Source organism: Tamandua tetradactyla, chromosome 15 (genome assembly GCF_023851605.1).
Source record: "Tamandua tetradactyla isolate mTamTet1 chromosome 15, mTamTet1.pri, whole genome shotgun sequence".
Lineage (NCBI taxonomy): Eukaryota > Metazoa > Chordata > Mammalia > Pilosa > Myrmecophagidae > Tamandua > Tamandua tetradactyla.
The window spans coordinates 83,721,970-83,742,136 of record NC_135341.1 but is presented as its reverse complement, the minus strand read 5'-3'; the positions used below and the strand labels follow the sequence as shown (position 1 = coordinate 83,742,136).

Here is a 20,167-nt window from a genome sequence, read left to right as displayed (position 1 = left end):
ATTCTGCTGGTGGACTCTGAAGCATTAACTGAGGAAAGGAACAAAATGTCGAATGAGGTTGTCTGTTAAGAATCATATGGTCTAGTGACTAAATGTACAAATTAAAAAAATGTTTTTGCATGAGGAAGAACAAAAGAATGTCATTACTGCAGTGTGCTGAAAATAGATGGTAATTAATATTTTAAAATTTCAACTTATATGTGAGACTAAAGCAAAAAATGTTTATTTGGTACAAATTTATACTTTGACTAGTGCATCTCCTAATATAACTTATGTAGATAGTTGGTTGAACACCTTAAGTACATGGAACTTTGTATAGGACATGAGATTTTGTTGGTTTGTCCAGGTGATGCCCTGATGAATCCCAGAGTGATTTGATCAGTGAGTGGAAAAGTATTTGCAAAGTCCCCTTCGGTGAATGGTGAGAACGGGGGAAAAGTCAACTTCTCCAGGTTGAATTCTTGATATTCTCACAAGCAGTGTGGACAACCAAAGCTATAGGCTGAGCCCCCAGTCTTGGGGTTTGTTCATATGAAACTTAACCCCACAGGGGATAGGTCAAGCCTACTTAAAATTAGGCCTAAGAGTCACCCCCAAGAGAATCTCTTTTGTTGCTCAGATGTGGCCTCTCTCTCCAGCCATTACAGCAAGCAAACTCACCCCCCCACCCCCTGTCTACATGGGGACATGACTCCCAGGGGTGTGGATCTTCCTGGCAACATGGGACAGAAATCCCAGAATGAGCTGAGATTCAGCATCAAGGAATTGAGAAAACCTTCTCGACCAAAAGGGGGAAGAATGAAATGAGACAAAGTATCAATGGCTGAGAGATTCCAAACAGAGTCGAGAGGTTATCCTGTAGGTTATTCTTATGCATTAAGTAGATATCACCTTGTTATTCAAGATGTAGTGGAGAGGCTGGAGGGAACTGCCTGAAAATGTAGAGCTGTGTTCCAGTAGCCGTGTTTCTTGATGATGATTGTATAATGACATAGCTTTCGCAACGTGACTGTGTGATTGTGAAAACCTTGTGTCTGATGCTCCTTTTATCTACCTTGTCAACAGATAAGTAGAGCATATGGAATGAAAATAAATACTAGGGGGAACAAATGTCAAAATAAATTTAGTTTAAATGCTAGTGATCAATGAAAGGGAGGGGTAAGGGGTATGGTATGTAAAATTTATTTTTCTGTTTTTGTTTATTTTTCTGTTGTCTTTTTATTTCTTTCTCTGAATTGATGCAAATGTTCTGGGAAATGATCATGATGATGAATATGCAATTATGTGATGATATTGTGAATTGCTGAGTATATGTGTTGGGAATGTTTGTGTTTCTTTCTTGTAATTTTTTTTTAATTAATAAAAAATTTAAAATAATCATATGGTCTGCAGTTGTTTCTATGAACTGCCCACTATTTTGGCCTAATTTCCAGCCAACACAGTAACCGTTTTATATATATACTATTAAGTGCGTGTTATACCAACTCCATTATGCATTTCAGTTCATCACAGCCCCAACCCTGGCTGAGATCTGCCCCGAGTTCTTCACCACTGCCCAGCTTTGTATTATCTCTTCATGGCCACGGCAGTCTGCTCACAGTTCAGTAAAGAGGGGAAGGTGGGCTATTCTGCTTATAACTTCTGGAGGTAGAATTTGCTTCACCGTGAGCGTGGAGGGGATTGCTCTCAACTTGATTTTGTTGTGCTCTGGGACATTTTCAAATAAACTCCCACGCTTGAGCAGCGAGACTCCCTTTCATCCCGATCCTGTGGCTCCCTGGGCCTCCGCAGGCCTGTCTGGCATCGGGGAGCTGACCCCGGGGTTTCAGCATCTCCCCATTAGCCGTCTGCTCCCTGGAGGAGCCTGGTAGTAGGGACATCTGGTTTTCTTTTTGAATGAATGAATGAATGAGTGAATGAATGAATGAATGAATGAGTGAGTGAGTGAATGAAAATGCAAGCTAAAGCAAAGTAGTCTTCTTGGTAGAATTTTTGGGTGTAGTGCTGGTCCTAAACTTCACCCCAAGGGAATTGGAGGTTGTAGGGCTCAGGCTGATGGCAGCATAGGGGAGACAGCTGTCACATTGTTTTCCTCCTCAAGTTTTCCTTCTTGTTTATCAGAATCTTCGGTCCTCAAGACCAGAACAGCCTGGCTGGACTTGAGTTCCTTCCCCCATCAGATTGCTTCTACCCACCCGAGTGCAGGGTGAAACCTGGGTCCCCAGCCCCCTTCTGTTTAACTTAATTTTCTTGACTTTGAACTCAGCCACTCACCCTGCTTCTCAGTTCACCATTTCTACCCGAGGATACCTCGGACATATATATAAGCACAGCCCACCCCCACCCTTGGTCCCATCCATGAACTGTCCTCACTGAAAAGTGGGGTTCCGGCAGATCTCATTTCCAGCCGAGGACCTGGTTGTGTAGATAACCACTTTCATCTGAGCTGCTTCCTGGCAAAAATAAAAGAACTGACTTCTGCATCATGCCCTCTAACATCTCAGCATCCTTCTCAGTTGTCCCTCCCTCCATGGAATTTCCTGCATTACCTGGGGCAGTCCAGAATTGGCTCTCCTGTCTGCCAAGAGCTGTCGAGTCTGAGGTTTTCCCCTACTTGCAGATTAACAAGTTAACCTGTCGTAGTTTCCTAGATGCTGACAGGAGACAAGAGGCTGCTGGGTCAGAGGCAAAGGACTTCACTATTCACAGCAATAACAGTAGCCAGACTCAGCATTTAGTTGCACCACTTTCCCAAGCCCCTATGCCCACACTGCAGAGGGTAGAGGGTCAGGCAATACCAGCACATGCAGTGGACTGTGTTACAGAAGAGACTCAGGCCCTTGGGGAACCCGTAGATTTTAGAACAAGCACTAAGCATACCTGCTCTTTGCTCTAAGAAGAGACATTATGTTCATTATACTGGACAGTAACTATGCCTGCCTTTGCTCTGTAGAGAGACAGTATCTCTATCTTCCAAAGCTGTTTCCTCTACAGACATCCTTGAAAAGATGTTTTCAGAACAAGGAACATCCAGAACTAAGGGCTGTCAGTGTCTTGCTTGGAAGATGTCCAGAAACATGAGAGAGTCGTGGAGACTTGTCTCCCAACATTGTCCTTGTTTTGAATTCATCAAATATACATTTCATTTGTTTATTCTGTGCATCCTGTCCTAAACCTATTCTGAGCGAGTCCTTGTGGTTCAAGCTGGAGATAGAGAAAATAAAACCCATTCTCTGCTCTCGAGGAGCTCTCAGTCCAATAGTGGAGACAGACCGGGACACTCAGTAAAGTAGGATGAGGTACAAGAAGGAAAGGCCCAAAGGGATGTGGAAGCCCAGGGAAGGGGACCGCAACCCAACTGAGAAGGAACTGGAGTCAGGAAGCTTCCTGGAGGAGGTGGACCCTAGGTGACATCGGAGGGAGGAGTAGCCACTGGCCTGGCATAAAGTGACGGGACTGGACACAGCACTGAGAGATGGCAGAGCAACTGGAGACGGCAGAAATGGGGAAGAAGTTGGTGCATGCGTGTTGAGGCTGGGGAAGTAGAGCCTGCCCGGATTCTAAGAGGCTGTGGATGCCACGCTAAGGAGTTTCAACATCATCCAGATAGCAGTTGGAGATGAGGAGGGTTTAGCAGGGAATAGATGGAATGGGACGTTAATGCTTCAATTGTACAGAGATTTTATTTGGATTGATTGTAAAGTTTTGGTAATGAATGGAGGTGATGGTAGCACACGGTGCAAATGTAATTAACAGGACTGACATATTTTTTAATGTGATTAAAAGAGGAAAATTATAGGTTTTGTGTATGTTACTAGAATATAAATTTTAAAAAAAACACAAGGCCGTATAAACACAATCAGTGATCCCTACTGTAAACGAGGGACTACAGTACACATATGAAATACACAATTCTATTATGAATTGTAACAAGTGTAGCACTCTAATGCAAGGTGTTAATAATAGGGTGGGATATGGGAATCCTGTATTTTATGCATGATTTTTCTGTAACTCTATAACAACTCTAATTTTAAAAAATCAACTGGAAAAAAGAAAAATGATTCCCTGGATAGTTGGGCAGAGGGTGAATCAAAGGAGGTGAGGTGGGAGGTGAGAAACAGGTTAGGAGTGCTTTGAGTCCGGGTGAGAAATCAGGAGCCCCGATGTAAGGCAGTGACCGTGGAGATTGAGAGAAAGCTGGACAGTGAGGACACTGCAAAGCTGGAACTGACAGGGTGGTGAGGCGAGGGAGAGGGAAGAAGCTGGCGGCTGCCTGTTTTGTGCTCTGGGCACTGGCAGGGCCTCGGGCCGTCTCCTGCCGTCATTATGAACAGTTGCTTCTGCCTTTTGCTCCCACACAGGGAAGCCCCGGGGGCTGCAGAGGAGGTGGCCTGCCTCCCAGCACTCAGTGTGGCTCACTGCCCACTCCTGGCCTGGGGCAGGGTGCCCTGGGCATGGCCCCCAGCGCTGGGCACGGGCTGGCCAAGGACAGAGGAACAGAGGGTGCCTGAGGCAGGAATCAGGAATCCGAGGCCTGAGGTGGGACTGAGCCAGGGCAGCAGATGCATGTGTTGAGGGCAAAATTCAAGTCCAGATGGGAGCCTGAGACCCCAGCTTGGCCACAGACTCTCACAAGAGCTAGATCAAAATGGGCAAACCCAGAAACCAGGTAGGGCCAGGTGCTGAAAGTGGGAAAGGGGATGGGAGGGTGGGCAGACTTGGAGCTCTGCTGTATTGGTTTGGGGAATGTTTGTTTCTCAGCTGCTTATACCCACTTCAGCCAAGCCCATGAAGTGGCTGGTGCTCCCAGGTTCTCATTTGGACCTACTTTTCACTTTTACTTCGCCCCACAATAAATGAATATTCCTTATTCACCACTCTCTGCGTCAGGCCCTCAGGGATTTGCAGTCTACCAGGCCAGAAAACAGCAGGACTCAGCAACATAGGCGTGCCCTCTGAGCACTCAGAGGTCAGAAAAGGGAGTACTCACTTTGCAGCAGGCATCCCATGAAGCTCCCCAGGAAGTTGAAATAGGGACCATTCCAGCACTGGGAAATGGCATTAACTGAGACCCAAGAAGCAGGGATATGCAGAAGATACATCAGAGAATGGCTGGTGGTCCTGAGGATGTGCACCCAGGTAGGGGACAGAGGGGGTGGTCAGGAGACAAGTAGGAAAGGTGTAGTGAGGCCAAAATCTGCAAAGTCCCGATACCAGATGAAGGACGTGGCCTAACAAATAAATGTCAGCAGAAACTTGATCAGCGGTTTGCAGAAGGGCCCAGATTTGATCTATTCATCCTGGGAACTCCATGCCTCATGCAGTGCCTGGTGCATTGCAGGCATTCAATAGTTTATCAGATTAGTTTGAGTAATTGAACCTGATCTTTGGGACTGGTTCATCTGCTTAGCATATTGAGAATAGATTGGTGTGGGGCCAAGTTGGTGTTGGAAGGCGATTCCAGAGTTTCTCTGACCTTACGTGTGGGAGCTGTGGCCAAGAGGAAGAGTGGCATCCGGCCACATCATCACCACTCTCCAGGGCAGCACTGTGCCTGGATATGGGCCCGTGCAACCCTGTGGGATCCTGTCTTCTGAGTCCCTGGGGCTACTCTGCCCCTTGCCCACCCGGAGAGCTCCTGTTCAACTCTTCCTTTATTCTGTGAGATGGCCTAGTAGCCTGATAACTCTCCATGCTCTTTCTCTGCTTCACCTTTAGTGGGGAAGCAAAGATAACCAGAATTTCTCTCATTTGCAATCAAGAGAACCTAATTAATACAGCAAGGAAATGAGCTCCTCTGTTGGGGTGGGTCTCGGTGGCAGTGGGAGGTGAAGATCTTACGTAGGGGATATTGGCTGTACTTGGAGGCTGCCTGGAAAGGGAGCTGGGACAGGATGAGCTATCACAGCAGACTGGCAGGTTTTGATCATGAGTAATGAGATAAACAATGAGAACTCTTTCAGATCAGCAGAACAGGCAGCCAGAAGCAGATGTGAAAGAAGATGAATCATGCATTTATGTGTTGAACATGAGGAAAGGCAGAAAGGAGCTAATATTTTGGGAGATCCTCCTGTGGGCCGAGCACTGTGCTAGTTCTTACTGGGGTTTGCTGGAATGCAGTCTACCTGAAATGGGTTGGCTTTTACAATGAGAAGTTATTAGTTTACAGATTTGCAGCTTGAAGGCCATGACAATGTCCCAATTAAGGCATCAACAGGACAGTGCCTTCTCTGAAGAAAGGCTGGTGGCATCTGGGGCTCCTCTGTCACATGGAAGGCACATGGTGGCCTCTGCTGGTCCTCCTCTCCCAGTTGTTGCTACTTTTAGGTTCTGGCTCTTTCAGTTTCTCTTTCTGAGCTTCTGGGGGACCTCTGTTAGCATCTCTGGGGCATTTCTCTCTCAAGTCTCTCTCTCTATGTTCCTTCCCTTTATCCTCTCATAAACAGATCTGGTAAAGGATGAAGACCCACCTGTAATTGGCTGGTCACATCTCAGTTACCAAAAGGTCCCACCTACCATAGGTCGGCACCCACAAGAATGGAGTAAAAGAACATGGCCTTTTCTGGGGTACATCACAGTGCTATCCATGGGTTCACTCTGTAACCTTCAGGATCACCGTACAAGTTATCTCCATTTGCCATGTGGCTCTTCTCTGAGGCCCAGGGAAGTTGATTAACTCACTGATTTTGGCATAAGGTTATTCAGCAAACATTTCTGGCTCGGCACCTCCAGGTAGCAGAGTTGAATTGTCCTTTCTAACTTGCTGTGGTTGAGTGGGTCATATACTGATTGGTGCCAGTTTGGAGCCAAGCATATAATTGCTGGTAAAGGGCCCTGTGAGCTTTCTCTGTTCCAGGGAGTGGTTGCTTTGTTGACATGAGTCCTGGATTGAGAGACAATGATGGCAGAGAGCAGAGCCCCCAACCAAAAGAATGGGTGTGAAATATGAACATGAAATAAACCTTTATTATTTTAAGCCACTAAAAATTTGGGCTTGTTTGTCAATGCAGCCCTCCTGGTCTCTCCTGACTGATACACTCCATCAGGGTCACTCAGGACATGGTAGTTGGCTTTGAGCCCAAGTTTGTCTGGCTTTGTCTTACGCCAGTGTCAGGTGGACATCTCTCAGGTCTTTAGGGGCCCATCAGAGTGGTCAGTATTTGAACCGTAGATTTGGGTGTTATCTACACAAATATGGTAGAAAGTAGAGAGAGAGGCATAGGGATTTAGTCCATGAGATTCAGGGTGAGGCTTAATTCTCTCCTGTCTTTCTCTCCCACTGGTTTGTGGTCAGCTCTGCCTGCCTGGTGATAAGTAGGACATCACTGCTGCCTCCGGGGTTTGGTGTGTCAAAGGCATTGGCTTGAGCTTGTTGACAGCTGCACCCCCAGAACATTGCTGAAAACTTCACAAATTCTGTGTCCTGGAAATAGCCCAAGTGATTTGAGGCTTTTCTCACTTGTAAATGTTTGAGTATTGTGTCCACAAATTGCAAATTGAGTAACTCAATTTTGAGGCACAGCTGTTATTTGGAAAAGACCCATCTAGGAATGCAGACTCCTTGCAAAATGATTGGGCTTCATTTTTGTCAAGTATCAGAAAACCATTAAACTACCAAGCCATATGGCAAATGCCCACTTGAAGCAGAGTGCGACAGCACACCATAATGAATCTGTTTTGGGGGATGGAGATAGGGCAGTGCCTGGTTTTTGTGAGCCACAGAAAAGCAGATTTGCTGCTGTATTTTTCAGCCCTCTAGAGTCCTGAGTAAGGGTTTTCCCCCCATGAAAAATTCATATAAAAATTAAATTATGGTAGTTGTTTTCTTAGGTGTATTTTCCCTTTCAAACAATATCCATTTGAGTTTCTGCATATAAAATAGGTTTAACAGGGGCAAGAGAAACTTGTAAAACTTTACATACTTTCTCATATCTTTATATAATGATTCAATAAACATTCCTTAGGCATCGGTGTATCAGTTAGAATTAGGTTTGGCAGCATATAACAGAAAAATAGAAAATAATGGTGGTTTAGAAGAGTATTTCTCCTTCAAATAAAAGAAAGCTGGAGGTAGGCAGTCTGGGACTGGAATGGAAGCTTCACGGAATCAAGTTCTTGACTTTCTCTGCGTTTACTCTCTGTCAAACCTGCATTTGGCCCTTGTCCTCAGGGTTCAGTTAGCTGCCATGTTCCAGCCATCACATTCCAGATGGCAGTACTGGGGAGGAGGAGAAAAGCCGGGTTTTCCATTTTAAAGAGAATGCCAGGCAGTATCACACAGCACTCCCATTCATAGTTCACTGGTCAGAATTTAAGTCAGGTGGCCCCATGTAACTGGAGAGGGGACTGGGGGATGTGGCATTGTGCCTCAAGTCAGGGGTTCTGTAACTAAAGAGAAAGGGGAATGGATGTTGGGAGTTGCTGGTAGACTCTTACGTCCTCAGGGTATTTTCTAGCTACACTGTAAACCTCTTGGGAACAGGGGCCAGAATTTATTTATTCCCATATCTCCAGGGCCCCAGCACAATACCCTGCATTCCTCAGAGCAGACCACAAGCACTCCTTCTCAACTTCTCCCCCTCCTCTACCTTCTCTGCTCCAAGTTAGCTGTGATTGGAGGTATTTTATTCTAAAGCTTAATAACACTTCATGAGCAGGTCTACCGGAATGATACCAAATTACGTGTTCCTGTTTCTCAGTATTGACTCCTCCTCAATTCCAGGGACCAGTGGTACCTGGCGCTGAGTTGTCACTGTCCGAGCTGGATGGAAAACTGCAGCCTTCCTTGGGAGTACCCTTCTGCAGTAACCTCCCCCCAGGCCAGCTCTAACAGGCAGGAGGGTGCCAAGTGTATGCCTGAGGGCTGGCAAGTTGTGATCACAGGTGGCTAGAAAATTATTGGAGTCTTTTTCAGACAAGGGGAACAGGCCATTGGAAGCAGGAGTAGAAGATGGCAAACTCTGTTTCTAACATAATGAAAGGAAAGAGAAAGGCGCTAATATTTCTAGAGAAGCCTTTATGGGCCAATTCCCAACTGCTAGGTGAGTCAACTTCCATAACCTCCCAACAGCTCTGGGAGCCATGTGTGATTATCTCCATTTTCCCCCTGGCTCCCCGAAGCTCAGAGAACTTGATTAGGTGCTTCACCAGAATGCAAGCCCAAGCTCTTCCCTTCCAGGTGCAACTGAAAGAATGTGTGTGCAGTGCCCAGGAACCCAGTAAACCAGGAGCTGTTATTCGGTCCCACCTTCCATCAGCAGTTGAGATTAATCCCAAACAGCCAAGCATGGGGTTGCGTGTGTCTTCATTCCACTCCCTTTGCTCCTTCGTGTCTTTTGAAAGTTCTTGAAACCAAAGGGATGGGCTGCCCTTTTTCCTGAGTCTTCTAATTAGAGCAAGTGCTTAATTGGCACATATATTTCCTCCAAGAGGTGACGGGTAGAGGATCCTCGCACGGACAAAAGAGTCTCTCTTTGCTTTTGTTCTTAGCCGCACGGTGTGCCCATAGCAACAGCAGGCGACGCCCACCAAGTTGGAAGGGAAAAGTAGCTGGAGATCGCATGAAGGTTGATGGCCCTGAAGAAGTTGACACCCTCGCCCAGATGTAAATGATTTCCCGGGGTGCTGAAAAACGTGGTCGTCAACCCCCCCCCCCCCTCCCGAATACAAGCTGCAACTCTTGTTTCCTTTAAGAAGAGAAGTCTGGTCAAGATGTCTGTGTAATGAAAGATGTTTGGAGAATTCATTTCCATTTTGCCTGAAGCCATCTGCTTTATGTCGATAATAAACATGTTTTTGGCCACTTGTGGGGAGCGGTCCCCAATAAAGGGCACGCACTGCAGGGAAGGCAAATTGCCGTGAGCCTTAGCACATTACCTCCGCAGTGACGGCGCTTAACCTTCCCACCCGCCTTTCCCTCCTCTGTCTCTGTGATGGACGGGGGTGCACGCCTGGTTAGAATTTAGTACTTCTGGGGCATTGGGAAGCACCTCTTTATCTGCTGAGCAAGGTGAGATGTGGGCAGCGAAGAGTGCCATCCCTGGAAGCTGGGGAGCAAGGCAACCAGGTCCTGGGGACAGCTCCTCTCCTGAGCCCATCCTGGGGCTTCCTGATGCACCCCCCACCCCCAGCCCAGGAGCATCTGAGTGTGTGTTCTGAATCGTAAATCTGAGAAAGTCATGTCCTGTCCTCATGGTCCATAGGACAAAATCGAAGCAGCACAGGGCTCTGGACGAGCCGTGCCCCTCCGCCCTGTGCAGCCTGGCTTGGGCTCGTTGCCTGTTGGCCCACACCTGTGCTCAAGCCCCACTGATGTGCTTTTAGCCCCCCACCACCACCACCCTGCGCCCACAGAGAGCTGCCTTGCTGTGCAGTTATTTCTGGACCTTTGTTCCCGCCTGTTCCTGGCCTGAGACACTCTCCTTTATCCTTCTCAGCAGCTCAGCTCCTCTCTTCTTTCCCTCCCCAGCTACAAGGCCACATCTGAGCCTACCCCCTAAATAGGTGTGTATTAGTTTCCAGTTGCTGCTATAACAAATTACCACAAGCTTAGAGGCTTAAGGCAACACAAATGTGTGATTCTCTCATGGTTCTGGAGGCCACAAGTCTGAAACAGTGATGTGGACAGGCCTGTGTTCCTTCTGGGGGCTCTAGGGAAGAATCCATGCCCTTGCCTTTTCCTGCTTCTGGAAGTCACCTGCGTAGCTTGGCTCATGGCCTCTTCCTCCATCTTCAAAGCCAGGCTCTTCTCTCGTCTTAGACCTCTGCTTCCAGCCTTACATCTTTCTCTGTCTTTCTGTCTCTCCCACCTCCATCTTATAAGGACCCTTGTGATGAGATGGACCCACCTGGATAATCTAGTATCATGTTCCCATCTCAGGATCCTCTCCTGATCACATCTGCAGAGTCCGTCTGTCATGTGACACATTCACTGGTTCCGGTGATTAGGATGGGGCTGATACCCAGCCCAGCACAGTGAGGTGCCACGAGTGAGCCCTCACCCTCACCTCACCTCACCCGGCGCCTCCTGTGTCTTTAGTTGTCCTTCCCACAGATGATGTGATCTATCTCGGTGTCAGCTTTCAGGAGGGCCAGGGGGTCCCTGTGAGTGGGGTTGTGGGGTTTAAGGTGGTGCCACAGGGCAGGAATGTCTTGCCTTGGTCAGTACTGTGGGGTGTTGAGGTGGAGATTTTGGTGCCTTTAGGAAGCTAGAACGGCCTGTTCATACATCTGGAAGCCCCAGCCTATTGACTGCTTGAGACAAGTCCAAAGAGAGGAGGTGACCATCTGGAGAACATTTGGCTAGAAACAGTCACTCATTCCTTCATTCATTCCACCCACATTTCCTGAGCACCTACTACATGCTGGCCACTGTGCTGGGAGTTGAGAGTACCGAGCATGATGCAAAGCAGTGACGGCTCTGTGATTGGAGAAGGAGCGAAATGTGTAACAGGTACAGCGTTAGCAGCAGGAGGGCAGGCATCAGGTAAAGATTCCAAGGAGATAACCTTGAAGTTGTATCACCAGGGTGGCGGGGCTGGGGATGGTGTTTCCACGGACTGTAACGACATTTGCAGAAGAGAGAAGGAAGAAAGTGGCATCTTGTACTCAAGGAGCAGGATGAAGTTCTGCCCAGATGACTGTAAAGCAGGAGCTGGTCCCCTGGAGAGGGCGTGCAGCTCAGCATGGAAACTGTTGCCTCATCTGCAGGTTAATGGTAAACTCTAAGAAGGCCATTTGCCCCCTTCTAATGTGTTAAATCCTTCAGCAGCAATTATTGCTTGCTCTGTGGACCTCCATTAAATGCTTATTGATGAGAAGCCTTTTTCCAATATCAACAGTCTCATCCACACTTGCTTCATCTCACTAGACATGATTAGATGATGAGGGCAAATGAGACACTTTTTTTTTTTTTTTTAACACGGGCAGGCACCAGGAATCAAACCCAGGTCCTCTGGCATGGCAGGCAAGCATTCTTGCCTGCTGAGCCACCGTGGCCTGCCCCAGATGAGACACTTTTATGGCATACCAAGCCTTGTGTCTGATGAGGGTGGCACTCGGACTGGAGCCAGGTTTGAGTATAGCTGGAAAATTTTCCTCCTGGGGACCTCTGGAGTGAGTCCATTTCAAGCTATCACTGTAATTCTCTGGGCTGGAGTATGAGTGAGTGTTTAGTTGAAGTAAATCGGAGTATACAAGTTATGCAGGTGCTACTGGCTATGTGGGTGAGCTTGGGAAAGTGCACTCCCTGCGTCCTGTGGCTGCGATGCCTGCCAAGGCCGTCACTCCTGGAGAAGCAAGGCTTAAGCTACCCACTGCACAGAAGGAAGAGAGGCACTTATTCGTTGTCATTAAAAATCTCCTTCCCAACCTCACACTTCCTTCCCGTCGAAGCTGTCTTTCAAGCAGATGCTCTAATTTACAGTTTCTGGGAACTTTGGGAAAAATAAATCAAAACACCAGGTTACATGAGATGGTGCAGTTACATGTTTTAACAACCGCCCCCCCCCAAATTATATTTTGCCAAAATAAAATTGAACTTTGAAAAGCTAGTTGTGAGAAGCAGCCACCCACTTCAGAGACACTTAGTGCGGGTCTGCGCTTGTGAATTGCTCAGAACACTTTGCAAATAATATCTCACCAAGCCATCCAGCCTCCCTGGGAGGAGCTACAGCAGCTGGTGGGCAGCTTTCTTCTCATACATAAGGGATGTTCCTGCTGCCTCAGAGGGAGCTGGGAGAGACCGGCTGTGTGTATATATATTATATATATATGGGGAGAGAGAACGAATGATACACAAGCATGATGAAATATTCGCATTTGGATAATCTATGTGAAGTGTACGCAAGAATTCTTTGTACTGTTTAGTTTTTTTTTTAGTAAGTCAGAAATTATGTCAAAATAAAAAGTTTTATTTAAAGGTATCTATTCATTCTGAGACTTCATGAGTTTTGTTTGACATTAGGGGGTCTCAGAGGCTTCCTCTTGACCCATGGTAACCTGCAGAGCTCAGGGAGAGTGTAGAGGTTAAGGACAGAGTGTGGACTCTGGACCCAGCCTTCCAGTCCCAGCCTTGACCCTACAGTCCCCAGTGCCCTGAGCAGGTCAGCAGCTTCTTGGGGTGGTGAGGGGTTTGGCTGGGGAAGGCGCATACTTTGGCAAACCTTCCATCAATTTCATTATTGCTGCCTCTTTCAGGCATCTTGCAGGTAAAGAGTGATGGTCAGTTTGTGGCTGTGAGACACTGGCCTGGATGAATGTCTCAGTGTGAATTCCCTGACATGAGTTTTGTCCCCCTGAAGGCAGGGTGGCCGCTGCAGGAGGTGTGGATGCACCCGACAAGATGAAGAGCCGAATCCCCGTGGTGCTGCTGGCCTGCGGCTCGTTCAACCCCATCACCAACATGCACCTGCGCTTGTTCGAGGTGGCCAGAGAACACCTGCACCAGACAGGTCAGTCCGGGGCTGCCGGGTCCAGGGGAGCATGGATGGGCATCGTCACCATGGTTACAGCTACTCAGGTGATCCCCTCACAGCCTCCCTGGAGTGCACATGTCTTCCGTCCTGGTCTCAGGAGGAGTCACCTCCCTGGCCGCAGAGGTGACCCCTGCCCCGGGTCCTCCCCACCTCGCCTTGTCCGTCAAAGGCACCAGGCACTCGGGGAGCCCGTGTCTCCTCCAGGGCTCCCTCCGGCTCCCGAGGTTCACCTGCACGGCCATCGCAGAGCAGAATGAGCTTCTGTGGGTCCCCGTGGTCCCTCAGTGGGTATGACACAGGTCCAGTGGGGGTTCGGACATTTTCTCCTTCTGAAAAACAGATCTTAGAGTTTTAAAGATTAACAATCTGGTACGAAGGACATTTCCAGTACAGATGGCACTGCTTTGCCAGAAATATTCAAGCTGGGACCATTTCATCTCCTTGACTTCCCATTTTATTATTAAGGGAGTGCAGTGGCTTTTGGAATCTGCGTGATTATTTATATGTTAATGTCAGGTACATATGAAAGCATTCATTCATTATGTATTTATGTTTGTGTTATATATTTTATATATATTTCACATCTCTGTACTCAAAAAAATTTTGCCTTTAAGGTCACTACTGTTATGCCAGAATCATTTACTTTTAATATAGAAAAAGTTAGTAATTAAGTGATGTATAAGTCATTTTTTCAAAGGAATTTTGTACAAATGTGTTTTATTTTTTAAAAAATGTCTTTTTTACAAAGCACAACTTATTATTCAAAATGAGAAAATGGATGTCTATTCTTAGTAAATAAAGAACTCTTACAAAGGAATTAAAAAAAAAAAATAACCCCGTTAAAACTGGTTAATGGGCATTAGTAGGCAGTATACCAAAGAAATATAAATGGCCAGTAAACGTGGGAAAAGATGCTCCACATCACTGATAATTAATGAAAATGCAACTGAAAACCTGTACACATCACAAGGTTGGAAGCACCGTGAGGACAGCTGCTGGGGCTGGGGCACCACTGAACTGCCACCGTCCTTCGCTGGGCATAGATTGGTCCTCAGGAAGTATCTGTTGAGTGAGTAAATTGTTGTAGCCTATGAGATTGGCAAAGATGAAAGAGTGACAAAATTCACTGCAGGCAAGATTGTGAAATAGACAGTCTTCTGTATGGTAGTGATCGGATGAGCGGTAAAGCACGTTTGAAGGGCAGTGTGGCCTTCTGTGCCAAAAAATGCCTATGTCCTTACCCATTCCCACATGAAGAGAAAAGTGTACTGAAACTGAACTCAAACTGACACAGATGTTAAAATTAGGATAATAAAGCATTTATTATAATTATGTTCCCATGTTCAAAAAGTTAAGTAGAGTCATGGAAAATATACAGAAGAACCATATCAAACTTTTAGAGATGAGAACTACAGTGTGTGCGATGACAACAAATACACTGGATAGGATTAATGAAAGATTAGTGCTCTTGAGCTTGAAGATACACAATGGAAACTATCCAAAAGGAAACACAGAAAAAAAAATTTTTAAAGCACAGAAAAGAACATCAGTAAGCTGTGGGATAACTTTAAGTACTTAATATACTAGTAATTGGAATCCCCGAAGTGAAATGAAGAGGGGGAACAGTAAAAAATAATTGAAGAAATAATGACTGACATGCTTGCAGATTTGATTAAAATAACAAACCCACAGTGCCAAGTAGTTCAACACACTCCAAGCACAAGAAACATGAAAAACACCATCATCATCACATTGCTCAAAACCAGTTATAAAGTGGAAAAGCTGAAAAGTCAGAGGCACAAAGAGAAGGATGACAGCAGATTACTTGTAAGAAGCAGAGAATGTCTTTAAAGTGCTCAAAGAAGAAGCTGTCAACCTAGAATTTCATATCCATTCTGTATCTAGAGAAAGTGTCATTCAAAATGAAGGCAACATAAGGACCTGTTCATATATATAAAAGCTGAAGAATTCACACTAGCAGACCCACACTGTAAGAAGTGTCAAAGAAAATCCTTCAGGCAGAAGGAAGATGATACCAAGTGGATATGTAGAGCTACCCAAAGGAATGAAGAGCACTGGAAATGGCTGGTGACCATATGGGTAAATGCATACTTTTTAATTTAAATTTGTTTAAAACATGATTTACTGTTTAAACAAAGTAATAATGCATTGTGAAGCTCATAACATATACAGAAGTTAAATATATGACAATAGTTGCATAAAGGTTGGGAGGGGAGAAATGGAAGCATGCTTCTTATACATGAAGTGGTATGATATATCTTAAAGGTAGATTGTGATAAGTTAAAAATGTATACTAATGTGACCATTAAAATAACTAAGCAAATAGTTACACTAGTATCCCTACAAAGTAGATAAAACAAAATCAGAATATGCTTAATGGATCCAAAAGAAGAGAGAAAAAGAACAGATGGGAAAAATAGAAAACAAATAACAAGATTCTGGACTTAAATCTAATCATATCAATAGTCTCATTAAATATAAGTAATCTAATGACCAAGAGATCATCAGATTGAATAAAATAAATGAGACCCAGCTATCTAATCCTATAAGAAACACACTTGAAATATAAAGACACAAATAGATTAAAAGTAAAAAGATGGGCAGAGGTATCCCATGCTAACATAAATAAAAGAAAAATGGAGTGATTCTAGTAATATCAGAGAAAGCGGATTTCAGAGAAAGGCAATAAAAGGTCAATTAATAATTATATATGGGTCAGTTCATCAAGAGATAATAGCAATCCTAAATGTTTTTGCACTTGATAATAGAATTTCAAAACACATGAAGCAAAAACATAGAGAATTGAAAAGAAGAATTAATGGCAGATATTTTAACATCACTTTTTCACTAGCTGATAGACTAACCAGAAGATCAGTAAGGATATAGAAGTCTTGTACAGCACCATCAGTCAGCCTGATATGGTTGGCATTTGTAAAACACTCCACCAAATATCAGCAGAATATATTTTCTTTTCAATGTTGCATAGAACATTTACCAAGATAGACTATATTCTGGGCCATAAAAGAAGTCTCAATAGATATCAAAGGATTTAAGTAATAATAAATGTATTCTCTGACTACAATAGAAATCCATTTTAAAACAATAGCTGAAAGAGTTCTGGAAGGTTCCCAAATATTTAGAAATGGAATAACACACTTCTAAAACTCCATAGGTCACAAAAGAAATCAAAATGTAAATTAGAAAATTTATTAAATTGAATGAAAATGAAAACAAAACATAAAAATGTTGGGATGTCACAAAAGAAGTATTTAGGGAGAAATTTATACCACTAAACACCTATATAGTTTAGAAAGGGGAAGGCCTCAGACAAATGACTTCTGCTTCCACCTTAAGAAACTAGGAATAGAAGAGCAAATGAAGCACAAAGTAGAACAAAGAAAGTAATAAAGATCAGAGCAGAAATCAATGAAATAGAACACAGAAAAACATTAGATATAATCAAAGAAACCAAGAGCTGTTTCTTTGAAAAAAATCAATAAAATTGATTAACCTCTAGCCAGACTTACAAGGGAAAAAAAGAAAGAACCCACAAATACTAATAGCCAGGATGAGAAAGATGGCATAACTACTAACATCAAAATGATACTAAGGAACATTATGAAAAGCTATATACCAATACATTTGACAGTTTATTTGGAATGGGAAAATCCTTTGAAAGACACTACCAAAGCTCACATAAGAAGAAGAACACAGCCTGAATATTCTTGTCAATTGAAGAAATTGAATTTTTGATTAAAAAAATTTCCCACAGCAAGCCCCCTTTGGGGAATGGTGAGAGCGGGGAGAAATTCAACTTCCCCAAGTTGAATTCTTGATATTCTCACAAGCAGTGTGGACAACCAAAGCTATAGGCTGAGCCCCCAGTCTTGGGGTTTATTCATATGAAACTTAACCCCACAAAAGATAGGTCAAGCCTACTTAAAATTAGGACTAAGAGTCACCTCCAAGAGAACCTCTCTTGTTGCTCAGATGTGGCCTCTCTCTCCAGCCAACAGAACTAGCAATCTCACCACCCTCCTCCTGTTTACGTGGGACATGACTCCCAGGGGTGTGGACCTTCCTGGCAACGTGGGACAGAGATCCTGGAATGAGCTGAGACTCAGCATCAAGGGACTGAGAAAAGCCCTAGAATGAGCTGAGAATTAACATCAGGGGATTGAGAGAACCTTCTCTAACAAAGGGGGAAGAGTGAAATGAGACTAAGTGTCAATGGCTGAGAGATTCCAAACAGAGTCGAGAAGTTATCCTGGAGGTTATTCTTACGCATTAAGTAGATACCACCTTGTTGTTCAAGATGTAGTGGAGAGGCTGGAGGGAACTGCCTGAAAATGTAGAGCTGTGTTCCAGTAGCCATGTTTCTTGATGATGATTGAACAATGATATAGCTTTCACAATGAGACTCTGTGAATGTAAAAACCTTGTGTCTGATGCTCCTTTTATCTACTATATCAACAGAAGAGTAGAACATATGGAATAAAAAAAAAATAATAAGGGGAACAAATGTTAAAATAAATTTAGTTTGAAATGCTAGTGGTAAATGAAAGTGAGGGGTAAGGGGTATGGTATGTATAATCTTTTTTTTCTCTGTTATTGTTTTATTTCTTTTTCTGTTGTCTTTTTATTTCTTTTTCTAAATCGATGCAAATGTTCTAAGAAATGATGAATATGCAACTATGTGATGATATTAAGAATTACTGATTGTATATGTAGAATGGAATGATATCTTAATGTTTTGTTTGTTGTTAATTTTTTTTAATTAATAAAAAATAAATTTCCCACGCAGAGAAAGATAACTTCACTGGTGAATTCTACCAAACATATAAGGAAGAATAATAACAGTTGTAAAATTTTTCTGGGAAATCAAACTCCATCAATGAAGTCAGTATTACCATGATATCAAAACTTGACAAGGACATTACAGGAAAAGGAACTGTATTCCAGTACCCTCCTCCCAGAATTTGGCCTCCAGGTAAAAGCAGCTAGGGAAAATGAAAGGAGTGTTAAAAAAAAATTGTAGAGGCAAAGGAAAAAAAAAGAGAGAGAGAGAGAGAGAGAGAGAGAGAGAGAGATCAAGACTCCCGGAGAGGGAAAAAGGGAAGGAAGCTTTCTCCTGGAGATAAAATAATTGCATGAATAGTCAGTCTTAAAAGTTGTTCCACATATCCAGGGAAAGAATCAGATGAAGAAGATATAAAAAAAAAATCTGTTCTGTTAAACACAGGGTGTTCTAAAAGTCTAGGAGAAGTTGAACCAAGGCCAAAGAAGAGCCATAACACAAAGTCAGTCAACAGTAAGACTCTAGGTGAGGGAGAGGTCAGCACCTTCAGAGTAAACTCATCCAGGTAATCAGACGCCTAGACACCAGCAAAAAGTTACAAGTCGTACTAACAAACAAGAAGATATGGCCAAGTCAAAGGAACAAATCTCTTAAACCAATTCAGGAGATGAAAGAATATATGGGTAAAGAGATAAAGGTTATTATGAAGATACTGTGGAGCACCTTGATATTTGAAGAAGACTGTATAACTATATAGCTTTTACAATGTAACTGTGTGATTGTGAAAATCTTGTGTCTGGTGCTCTTTTTATCTTGAGTGTGGACAGATGAGCAAAAAAAATAATAATAAATAAGGATAAAGATAAATAAATAATAAAGGGAGATAGAGAGTGAAAATTGGGGAGATTGAAGTACTGTGAGTCAATGAGAGAGAGGGGTAAAGGGAATGAGATGTATGGGTTCTTTTTTTTCTTTTTCTGGAATGATGCAAAGGTTTGAAAAATGATCTTGTTAAAGAATAGACAGCTATGATGGTATTCTGAGTCATTATTGTATAATATGGTTGGACTCTGTGTGTGTATATTTCTCAATAAAGATATTTTTTAAAAAAGATGATATTGTAGGAGCATAAAGAAGAATTTGAAAGTATAAAAAGGAACATAAAAATTATGGGAATGAAAGACACATAGAAGAGATTAAAATACACTAGGGGCATACTACAGCAGGTTTGACCAGGCAGAAGAAAGAATCAGTGAACTAGAAGAGGAGGCCATTGAAATCTTACAGGCAGAAGAAGAGCTAGAAAAAAGAATGGAAAAACTTGAGTAGGGTCTCAGGGATTTGAATGACAGCACGAAGAGCACAAACATATTTGTCATGGGTGTCCTACTAGGAAAAGAGAAGGAAAAATAAGCAGAAAGAATATTTGAGGAAATAACGGCCAAAAATTTCCCAACTCTTATGAAAGACATAAATATTCATGTCTAAGAAGCACAAAATACTCCAAACAGAATTAATCCAGATGGACCTACTCCAAGACACATACTAATCGCATTGTCAAATGCCAAAGATAAAAAGAGAATCCTGAAAGCAGCAAGAGAAGAGCAATTCATCCCACAAAACGGAATCACAGTAAGACTAAGGTGTGATTTCTGATCAGAAACCACAGAGGCAAAAAGGCAGTGGTATCATATATTTAAGTACTTGAAGAGAAAAACTCCTAGCCAAGAATTCTTCATCCAGCAAAACTGCCCTTCAAAAATGAGGAAGAGTTTAAAATATTCACAGAAAACAGAAACTGAGAGAGTTCAATCAACAAGAGATCTGTCTTACAAAAAATACTAAAGGGGGAAAAAAAGGGCAGGCCATGCCT

General features: G+C 43.7%; 1 protein-coding gene and 1 pseudogene across 2 annotated transcripts in view; both read left to right on the top strand.

Annotated features, from left to right (window-relative positions):
• NMNAT3 (nicotinamide nucleotide adenylyltransferase 3) overlaps window positions 1-20,167 on the top strand; it is a 135,612-nt gene that overhangs the window by 29,781 nt on the left and 85,664 nt on the right. The window contains exon 2 of one of the 2 annotated variants that reach the window (XM_077130259.1): window positions 13,306-13,451. In XM_077130259.1, the coding sequence (XP_076986374.1) occupies window positions 13,343-13,451 (109 nt within the window). In that variant the 5' untranslated portion in view covers window positions 13,306-13,342. Of the gene's footprint in view, window positions 1-13,301; window positions 13,452-20,167 lie in introns of both variants that reach the window. The other variant, XM_077130258.1, reaches the window with a different exon arrangement.
• Window positions 13,551-20,167, top strand: part of LOC143657787 (eukaryotic translation initiation factor 4B pseudogene) — a 37,200-nt pseudogene continuing 30,583 nt past the window's right edge.